The 11,218-nt window shown below is 45.1% G+C and overlaps 1 protein-coding gene across 1 annotated transcript in view; it reads left to right on the forward strand.

Moving 5' to 3' along the window:
* Positions 1-7,994, forward strand: part of nmbr (neuromedin B receptor) — a 14,372-nt gene extending 6,378 nt beyond the window's left edge. The window contains exons 3-5 of the mRNA XM_087805548.1: positions 5,504-5,713; positions 6,877-7,115; positions 7,197-7,994. Of these exons, the coding sequence (XP_087661674.1) occupies positions 5,504-5,713; positions 6,877-7,115; positions 7,197-7,284 (537 nt within the window). The 3' untranslated portion in view covers positions 7,285-7,994. The remainder of the gene's footprint in view (positions 1-5,503; positions 5,714-6,876; positions 7,116-7,196) is intronic.
* Positions 7,995-11,218: the final 3,224 nt, after the last annotated feature.

The following is an 11,218-nucleotide window of genomic DNA, read 5'->3' on the forward strand; positions in this document are numbered from 1 at the left end:
CCTCCTCACCTGGTCTCCTCCTCACCTGGTCTCCTCCTCACCTGGTCTCCTCCACTGTGTCTCCTCCTCTGTGTCTCCTCCTAACCTAATCTCCTCCTCACCTGGTCTACTCCTCACCTGATCTCCTCCTCACCTGGTCTCCTCCTCACCTGGTCTCCTCCTCACCTGGTCTCCTCCTCACCTGGTCTCCTCCTCTGTGTCTCTTCCTCACCTGGTCTCCTCCTCACCTGGTCTCCTTCTCTGTGTCTCCTCCTCACCTGGTCTATTCCTCACCTGGTCTCCTCCTCACCTGGTCTCCTCCACTGTGTCTCCTCCTCTGTGTCTCCTCCTAACCTAATCTCCTCCTCACCTGGTCTACTCCTCACCTGGTCTCCTCCTCTGTGTCTCCTCCTCACCTGGTCTCCTCCTCTGTGTCTCCTCCTAACCTAATCTCCTCCTCACCTGGTCTCCTCCTCACCTGGTGTCCTCCTCACCTGGTCTCCTCCTCACCTGGTCTCCTCCTCTGTGTCTCCTCCTCACCTGGTCTCCTCCTAACCTGGTCTCCTCCTCTGTGTCTCCTCCTCACCTGGTCTCCTCCTCACCTGGTCTCCTCCTCACCTGGTCTCCTCCTCTGTGTCTCCTCCTCACCTGGTCTCCTCCTCACCTGGTCTCCTCCTCACCTGGTCTCCTCCTCACCTGGTCTCCTCCTCTGTGTCTCCTCCTCACCTGGTCTCCTCCTCACCTGGTCTCCTCCTCACCTGGTCTCCTCACCTGGTCTCCTCCTCACCTGGTCTCCTCCTCTGTGTCTCCTCCTCACCTGGTCTCCTCCTCACCTGGTCTCCTCCTCTGTGTCTCCTCCTCACCTGGTCTCCTCCTCTGTGTCTCCTCCTAACCTAATCTCCTCCTCACCTGGTCTCCTCCTCACCTGGTCTCCTCCTCACCTGGTCTCCTCCTCACCTGGTCTCCTCCTCACCTGGTCTCCTCCTCTGTGTCTCCTCCTCACCTGGTCTCCTCCTCACCTGGTCTCCTCCTCACCTGGTCTCCTCCTCTGTGTCTCCTCCTCACCTGGTCTCCTCCTCACCTGGTCTCCTCCTCTGTGTCTCCTCCTCACCTGGTCTCCTCCTCACCTGGTCTCCTCCTCACCTGGTCTCCTCCTCTGTGTCTCCTCCTCACCTGGTCTCCTCCTCACCTGGTCTCCTCCTCTGTGTCTCCTCCTCACCTGGTCTCCTCCTCACCTGGTCTCCTCCTCACCTGGTCTCCTCCTCACCTGGTCTCCTCCACTGTGTCTCCTCCTCTGTGTCTCCTCCTAACCTAATCTCCTCCTCACCTGGTCTACTCCTCACCTGGTCTCCTCCTCACCTGGTCTCCTCCTCACCTGGTCTCCTCCTCACCTGGTCTCCTCCTCACCTGGTCTCCTCCTCTGTGTCTCTTCCTCACCTGGTCTCCTCCTCACCTGGTCTCCTTCTCTGTGTCTCCTCCTCACCTGGTCTATTCCTCACCTGGTCTCCTCCTCACCTGGTCTCCTCCACTGTGTCTCCTCCTCTGTGTCTCCTCCTAACCTAATCTCCTCCTCACCTGGTCTACTCCTCACCTGGTCTCCTCCTCACCTGGTCTCCTCCTCTGTGTCTCCTCCTCACCTGGTCTCCTCCTCTGTGTCTCCTCCTAACCTAATCTCCTCCTCACCTGGTCTCCTCCTCACCTGGTGTCCTCCTCACCTGGTCTCCTCCTCACCTGGTCTCCTCCTCTGTGTCTCCTCCTCACCTGGTCTCCTCCTAACCTGGTCTCCTCCTCTGTGTCTCCTCCTCACCTGGTCTCCTCCTCACCTGGTCTCCTCCTCACCTGGTCTCCTCCTCTGTGTCTCCTTCTCACCTGGTCTCCTCCTCACCTGGTCTCCTCCTCACCTGGTCTCCTCCTCACCTGGTCTCCTCCTCTGTGTCTCCTCCTCACCTGGTCTCCTCCTCACCTGGTCTCCTCCTCACCTGGTCTCCTCACCTGGTCTCCTCCTCACCTGGTCTCCTCCTCTGTGTCTCCTCCTCACCTGGTCTCCTCCTCACCTGGTCTCCTCCTCTGTGTCTCCTCCTCACCTGGTCTCCTCCTAACCTAATCTCCTCCTCACCTGGTCTCCTCCTCACCTGGTCTCCTCTGTGTCTCCTCCTCACCTGGTCTTCTCCTCTGTGTCTCCTCCTCTGTGTCTCCTCCTCACCTGGTCTCCTCCTCACCTGGTCTCCTCCTCTGTGTCTCCTCCTCACCTGGTCTCCTCCTCTGTGTCTCCTCCTAACCTAATCTCCTCCTCACCTGGTCTCCTCCTCACCTGGTCTCCTCCTCACCTGGTCTCCTCCTCTGTGTCTCCTCCTAACCTAATCTCCTCCTCACCTGGTCTCCTCCTCACCTGGTCTCCTCCTCACCTGGTCTCCTCCTCTGTGTCTCCTCCTCACCTGGTCTCCTCCTCACCTGGTCTCCTTCTCTGTGTCTCCTCCTCACCTGGTCTCCTCCTCACCTGGTCTCCTCCACTGTGTCTCCTCCTCTGTGTCTCCTCCTAACCTAATCTCCTCCTCACCTGGTCTACTCCTCACCTGGTCTCCTCCTCACCTGGTCTCCTCCTCTGTGTCTCCTCCTCACCTGGTCTCCTCCTCTGTGTCTCCTCCTAACCTAATCTCCTCCTCACCTGGTCTCCTCCTCACCTGGTCTCCTCCTCACCTGGTCTCCTCCTCTGTGTCTCCTCCTAACCTAATCTCCTCCTCACCTGGTCTCCTCCTCACCTGGTCTCCTCCTCACCTGGTCTCCTCCTCTGTGTCTCCTCCTCACCTGGTCTCCTCCTCACCTGGTCTCCTCCTCACCTGGTCTCCTCCTCACCTGGTCTCCTCCTCTGTGTCTCCTCCTCACCTGGTCTCCTCCTCACCTGGTCTCCTCCTCACCTGGTCTCCTCCTCACCTGGTCTCCTCCTCTGTGTCTCCTCCTCACCTGGTCTCCTCCTCTGTGTCTCCTCCTCACCTGGTCTCCTCCTCACCTGGTCTCCTCCTCTGTGTCTCCTCCTCACCTGGTCTCCTTCTCTGTGTCTCCTCCTCACCTGGTCTCCTCCTCACCTGGTCTCCTCCTCACCTGGTCTCCTCCGCTGTGTCTCCTCCTCTGTGTCTCCTCCTAACCTAATCTCCTCCTCACCTGGTCTACTCCTCACCTGGTCTCCTCCTCACCTGGTCTCCTCCTCTGTGTCTCCTCCTCACCTGGTCTCCTCCTCTGTGTCTCCTCCTAACCTAATCTCCTCCTCACCTGGTATCCTCCTCACCTGGTCTCCTCCTCACCTGGTCTCCTCCTCACCTGGTCTCCTCCTCACCTGGTCTCCTCCTCTGTGTCTCCTCCTCACCTGGTCTCCTCCTCACCTGGTCTCCTTCTCTGTGTCTCCTCCTCACCTGGTCTCCTCCTCACCTGGTCTCCTCCACTGTGTCTCCTCCTCTGTGTCTCCTCCTAACCTAATCTCCTCCTCACCTGGTCTACTCCTCACCTGGTCTCCTCCTCACCTGGTCTCCTCCTCTGTGTCTCCTCCTCACCTGGTCTCCTCCTCTGTGTCTCCTCCTAACCTAATCTCCTCCTCACCTGGTCTCCTCCTCACCTGGTCTCCTCCTCACCTGGTCTCCTCCTCACCTGGTCTCCTCCTCTGTGTCTCCTCCTCACCTGGTCTCCTCCTCACCTGGTCTCCTCCTAACCTGGTCTCCTCCTCTGTGTCTCCTCCTCACCTGGTCTCCTCCTCACCTGGTCTCCTCCTCACCTGGTCTCCTCCTCACCTGGTCTCCTCCTCTGTGTCTCCTCCTCACCTGGTCTCCTCCTCACCTGGTCTCCTCCTCTGTGTCTCCTCCTCACCTGGTCTCCTCCTCTGTGTCTCCTCCTAACCTAATCTCCTCCTCACCTGGTCTCCTCCTCACCTGGTCTCCTCCTCACCTGGTCTCCTCCTCACCTGGTCTCCTCCTCACCTGGTCTCCTCCTCACCTGGTCTCCTCCTCTGTGTCTCCTCCTCACCTGGTCTCCTCCTCACCTGGTCTCCTCCTCTGTGTCTCCTCCTCACCTGGTCTCCTCCTCACCTGGTCTCCTCCTCTGTGTCTCCTCCTCACCTGGTCTCCTCCTCTGTGTCTCCTCACCTGGTCCCCTCCTCACCTGGTCTCCACCTCACCTGGTCTCCTCCTAACCTAATCTCCTCCTCACCTGGTCTCCTCCTAACCTAATCTCCTCCTCTGTGTCTCCCACTCACCTGGTCTCCTCCTCACCTGGTCTCCTCCTCACCTAATCTCCACCTTACCTGGTCTCCTCCTAACCTAATCTCCTCCTCACCTGGTCTCCTCCTAACCTAATCTCCTCCTCACCTGGTCTCCTCCTCACCTGGTCTCCTCCTAACCTAATCTCCTCCTCACCTGGTCTCCTCCTAACCTAATCTCCTCCTCACCTGGTCTCCTCCTAACCTAATCTCCTCCTCACCTGGTCTCCTCCTAACCTAATCTCCTCCTCACCTGGTCTCCTCCTAACCTAATCTCCTCCTCACCTGGTCTCCTCCTCACCTGGTCTCTTCCTCTGTGTCTCCTCACCTGGTCTCCTCCTAACCTAATCTCCTCCTCACCTGGTCTCCTCCTCACCTGGTCTCCTCCTCACCTGGTCTCTTCCTCTGTGTCTCCTCACCTGGTCTCCTCCTAACCTAATCTCCTCCTCACCTGGTCTCCTCCTCACCTGGTCTCCTCCTCTGTGTCTCCTCACCTGGTCTCCTCCTCACCTGGTCTCCTCCTCTGTGTCTCCTCCTCACCTGGTCTCCTCCTCACCTGGTCTCCTCCTCACCTGGTCTCCTCCTCACCTAATCTCCTCCTCACCTGGTCTCCTCCTCACCTGGTCTCCTCCTCACCTGGTCTCCTCCTCACCTGGTCTCCTCCTCTGTGTCTCCTCCTCTGTGTCTCCTCCTCACCTGGTCTCCTCCTCACCTGGTCTCCTCCTAACCTAATCTCCTCCTCTGTGTCTCCTCCTCACCTGGTCTCCTCCTCTGTGTCTCCTCCTCACCTGGTCTCCTCCTCACCTGGTCTCCTCCTAACCTAATCTCCTCCTCACCTGGTCTCCTCCTCACCTGGTCTCCTCCTCTGTGTCTCCTCCTCACCTGGTTTCCTCCTCACCTGGTCTCCTCCTCTGTGTCTCCTCCTCACCTGGTCTCCTCCTCACCTGGTCTCCTCCTCACCTGGTCTCCTCCTCTGTGTCTCCTCCTCACCTGGTCTCCTCCTCACCTGGTCTCCTCCTCACCTGGTCTCCTCCTCTGTGTCTCCTCCTCACCTGGTCTCCTCCTCACCTGGTCTCCTCCTCTGTGTCTCCTCCTCACCTGGTCTCCTCCTCTGTGTCTCCTCCTCTGTGTCTCCTCCTCACCTGGTCTCCTCCTCTGTGTCTCCTCCTCACCTGGTCTCCTCCTCACCTGGTCTCCTCCTCTGTGTCTCCTCACCTGGTCTCCTCCTCACCTGGTCTCCTCCTCACCTGGTCTCCTCCTCACCTGGTCTCCTCCTCACAGAGTCACGACAGCAACAGGACTTTTGTGGACTGTGTTCCGTATCCATCGACCAATCAGCTGCAGCCAAAGATCCACTCGGTGCTGCTGTTCCTGGTTTACTTCCTGCTGCCCCTGCTGGTCATCTCCGGGTACTACGTGCACATCGCGAGAGCTTTGATCAGGAGCTCGAAGGAGATTCCAGGAGAAGTTTGTGAGCGAAGCAGGAGACAGGTGACCCCTCTGATGCCTGACCCTGGTGACCCCTCTGATGCCTGACCCTGGTGACCCCTCTGATGCCTGACCCTGGTGACCCCTCTGATGCCTGACCCTGGTGACCCCTCTGAATACCTGACCCTGGTGACCCCTCCCCTCTGAATACCTGACCCTGGTGACCCCTCTGAATACCTGACCCTGGTGACCCCTCTGAATACCTGACCCTGGTGACCCCTCCCCTCTGAATACCTGACCCTGGTGACCCCAGCTGTGCTTACTGTGCTTGGTGTGTGTTGGTGTGTGTTGATGTGTGTTGATGTGTGTTGATGTGTGTTGTGTGTGTTGGTGTGTGTTGTGTGTGTTGTGTGTGTTGTGTGTGTTGGTGTGTGTTGGTGTGTGTTGATGTGTGTTGTGTGTGTTGGTGTGTGTTGTGTGTGTTGTGTGTGTTGTGTGTGTTGGTGTGTGTTGTGTGTGTTGGTGTGTGTTGGTGTGTGTTGGTGTGTGTTGATGTGTGTTGGTGTGTGTTGGTATGTGTTGGTGTGTGTTGATGTGTGTTGTGTGTGTGTTGATGTGTGTTGATGTGTGTTGGTGTGTGTGTTGATGTGTGTTTATGTGTGTTGGTGTGTGTTGATGTGTGTTGATGTGTGTTGGTGTGTGTTGGTGTGTGTTGATGTGTGTTGTGTGTGTGTTGATGTGTGTTGATGTGTGTTGGTGTGTGTTGATGTGTGTTGTGTGTGTGTTGATGTGTGTTGGTGTGTGTTGATATGTGTTGTGTGTGTGTTGATGTGTGTTGATGTGTGTTGGTGTGTGTTGGTGTGTGTTGGTGTGTGTTGATGTGTGTTGTGTGTGTTGTGTGTGTTGGTGTGTGTTGATGAGTGTTGGTGTGTGTTGATGTGTGTTGATGTGTGTTGGTGTGTGTTGATGTGTGTTGATGTGTGTTGATGTGTGTTGGTGTGTGTTGATGTGTGTTGGTGTGTGTTGGTGTGTGTTGATGTGTGTTGGTGTGTGTTGATGTGTGTTGTGTGTGTTGTGTGTGTTGTGTGTGTATTAACGTGTGTTGTGTGTGTATTAACGTGTGTTGATGTGTGTTGTGTGTGTATTAAAGTGTGTTGATGTGTGTTGTGTGTGTATTAACGTGTGTTGATGTGTGTTGTGTGTGTTGTGTGTGTTGTGTGTCACAGATGGAGACCCGCACACGTCTGGCCAGGATGGTTCTGGTGTTCGTGGGTTTGTTCGGCATGTGTTGGTTCCCGAGTCACGTTCTCTACATGTATCGATCCTTCAAGTACGAGCAGGTCGACGCCTCCGTGACTCACCTGTGTATGACGCTTCTCGCTCGAGCGCTGAGCTTCTCCTCCTGCTGCGTCAACCCCATCGCCCTCTACCTGCTGAGCCACAGCTTCCGCGGCCATTTCAACAGGTGAGTCTTCCACAGGTGAGACTTCCACAGGTGAGTCTTCCACAGGTGAGTCTTCTGAACGTCTGACATCATCTTCCTCAGTTCGCTGCGATGTGGTCGCCGGGCGCCGCGTCTCGGTCACGTGACCAGCAGGAGGTCGAGGCCCGGAGACCAGGAGGAGGCGCTGTGAACGTCGCACACGTGTCAGCGACAGACTCACACCTGCTCCACACCTTCGACAACACACTCGTCACACTTGACTGTCAGGGTTGATGTGCGACAATAAGTCGTCACCGAGTGTCTTTTTCTTGTGTACACACAAGTACACACACTGACACGCTTACACACACACACACACACACACACACACACACATATGAACACAGATATATATAAAAACACACATGGGTGAACACACACATATGTTAACACACATATAAACACACACATATGTTAATACACATAAACACACGTATATAAACACACATATATGTTGACACACATATAAACACACACATATGTTAACACACACATATAAACACACACATAAACACACATATATAAACAAACACATATAAACACACACAAATAAACACACAAACATATAAACACACATACACAACTGTGGTGGTCTCATCAACACAACTGTGGTGGTCTCATCAACACAACTGTTGTGGGTTTTATCAACACAACTGTGGTGGTCTCATCAACACAACTGTGGTGGTCACATCAACACAACTGTGGTGGTCTCATCAACACAACTATGGTGGTCACATCAACACAACTGTGGTGGTCACATCAACACAACTGTGTCTCATCAACACAACTGTGGTGGTCTCATCAACACAACTGTGGTGGTCACATCAACACAACTGTGGTGGTCACATCAACACAACTGTGGTGGTCGCTGGACTTTATTAATATAAACATTGTTTAATGATATTGTTCTGTTCACTTTATTAATATAAACATTGTTTAATGATATTGTTCTGTTCACTTTATTAATAAAAACATTGTTTAATGATATTGTTCTGTTCACTTTATTAATATAAACATTGTTAAATGATATTGTTGTGTTCACTTTATTAAATAAAAACATTGTTTAATGATATTGTTCTGTTCACTTTATTAAATAAAAACATTGTTTAATGATATTGTTCTGTTCACTTTATTAAATAAAAACCTTGTTTAATGATATTGTTGTGTTCACTTTATTAAATAAAAAAAATGTTTAATGATATTGTTCTGTTCACTTTATTAAATAAAACATTGTTTAATGATATTGTTCTGTTCACTTTATTAAATAAAAACATTGTTTAATGATATTGTTCTGTTCACTTTATTAAATAAAAACATTGTTTAATGATATTGTTCTGTTCACTTTATTAAATAAAAACATTGTTTAATGATATTGTTCTGTTCACTTTATTAAATAAAAACATTGTTTAATGATATTGTTGTGTTCACTTTATTAAATAAAAAAATTGTTTAATGATATTGTTCTGTTCACTTTATTAAATAAAACATTGTTTAATGATATTGTTCTGTTCACTTTATTAAATAAAAACATTGTTTAATGATATTGTTCTGTTCACTTTATTAAATAAAAACATTGTTTAATGATATTGTTCTGTTAACTTTATTAAATAAAAACATTGTTTAATGATATTGTTGTGTTCACTTTATTGTGTTCACTTTATTAAATAAAAACATTGTTAAATGATATTGTTCTGTTCACTTTATTAAATAAAAACATGTTTTAATGATATTGTTCTGTTCACTTTATTAAATAAAACATTGTTTAATGATATTGTTCTGTTCACTTTATTAAATAAAAACATTGTTTAATGATATTGTTCTGTTCACTTTATTAAATAAAAACATTGTTTAATGATATTGTTCTGTTCACTTTATTAAATAAAAACATTGTTTAATGATATTGTTCTGTTCACTTTATTAAATAAAAACATTGTTTAATGATATTGTTGTGTTCACTTTATTAAATAAAAAAATTGTTTAATGATATTGTTCTGTTCACTTTATTAAATAAAACATTGTTTAATGATATTGTTCTGTTCACTTTATTAAATAAAAACATTGTTTAATGATATTGTTCTGTTCACTTTATTAAATAAAAACATTGTTTAATGATATTGTTCTGTTAACTTTATTAAATAAAAACATTGTTTAATGATATTGTTGTGTTCACTTTATTGTGTTCACTGTATTAATATAAACATTGTTTAATGATATTGTTCTGTTCACTTTATTAAATAAAAACATTGTTTAATGATATTGTTCTGTTCACTTTATTAAATATAAACATGTTTTAATGATATTGTTCTGTTCACTTTATTAATATAAACATTGTTAAATGATATTGTTGTGTTCATTTATTAAATTAAAACATTGTTTAATGATATTGTTGTGTTCACTTTATTAAATAAAAACATTGTTTAATGATATTGTTCTGTTCACTTTATTAAATATAAACATTGTTTAATGATATTGTTCTGTTCACTTTATTAAATAAAAACATTGTTAAATAATATTGTTGTGTTCACTTTATTAAATAAAAACATTGTTTAATGATATTGTTCTGTTCACTTTATTAAATAAAAACATTGTTAAATGATATTGTTCTGTTCACTTTATTAAATAAAAACATTGTTTAATGATATTGTTCTGTTCACTTTATTAAATAAAAACATTGTTAAATGATTTTGTTCTGTTCACTTTATTAAATAAAAACATTGTTAAATGATATTGTTCTGTTCACTTTATTAAATAAAAACATTGTTTAATGATATTGTTCTGTTCACTTTATTAAATAAAAACATTGTTTAATGATATTGTTCTGTTCACTTTATTAAATAAAAACATTGTTAAATGATTTTGTTCTGTTCACTTTATTAAATAAAAACATTGTTAAATGATATTGTTCTGTTCACTTTATTAAATAAAAACATTGTTTAATGATATTGTTGTGTTTACTTTATTAAATAAAAACATTGTTTAATGATATTGTTCTGTTCACTTTATTAAATAAGAACATTGTTAAATGATATTGTTCTGTTCACTTTATTAAATAAAAACATTGTTTAATGATATTGTTCTGTTCACTTTATTAAATAAAAACATTGTTTAATGATATTGTTCTGTTCACTTTATTAAATAAAAACATTGTTTAATGATATTGTTCTGTTCACTTTATTAAATAAAAACATTGTTTAATGATATTGTTCTGTTCACTTTATTAAATAAAAACATTGTTTAATGATATTGTTCTGTTCACTTTATTAAATAAAAACATTGTTTAATGATATTGTTCTGTTCACTTTATTAAATAAAAACATTGTTTAATGATATTGTTCTGTTCACTTTATTAAATAAAAACATTGTTTAATGATATTGTTCTGTTCACTTTATTAAATAAAAAAAATGTTTAATGATATTGTTCTGTTCACTTTATTAAATAAAACATTGTTTAATGATATTGTTCTGTTCACTTTATTAAATAAAAACATTGTTTAATGATATTGTTCTGTTCACTTTATTAAATAAAAACATTGTTTAATGATATTGTTCTGTTCACTTTATTAAATAAAAACATTGTTTAATGATATTGTTCTGTTCACTTTATTAAATAAAAAAAATGTTTAATGATATTGTTCTGTTCACTTTATTAAATAAAACATTGTTTAATGATATTGTTCTGTTCACTTTATTAAATAAAAACATTGTTTAATGAAATTGTTCTGTTCACTTTATTAAATAAAAACATTGTTTAATGATATTGTTCTGTTCACTTTATTAAATAAAAACATTGTTTAATGATATTGTTGTGTTCACTTTATTGTGTTCACTTTATTAAATAAAAACATTGTTTAATGATATTGTTGTGTTCACTTTATTGTGTTCACTTTATTAAATAAAAACATTGTTAAATGATATTGTTCTGTTCACTTTATTAAATAAAAACATGTTTTAATGATATTGTTCTGTTCACTTTATTAATATAAACATTGTTTAATGATGTTGTTCTGTTCACTTTATTAAATAAAAACATTGTTTACTGATATTGTTCTGTTCACTTTATTAAATATAAACATGTTTTAATGATA

Source organism: Callionymus lyra, chromosome 13 (assembly GCF_982586985.1).
Source record: "Callionymus lyra chromosome 13, fCalLyr1.hap1.1, whole genome shotgun sequence".
NCBI classification, from domain to species: Eukaryota; Metazoa; Chordata; class Actinopteri; order Syngnathiformes; family Callionymidae; genus Callionymus; species Callionymus lyra.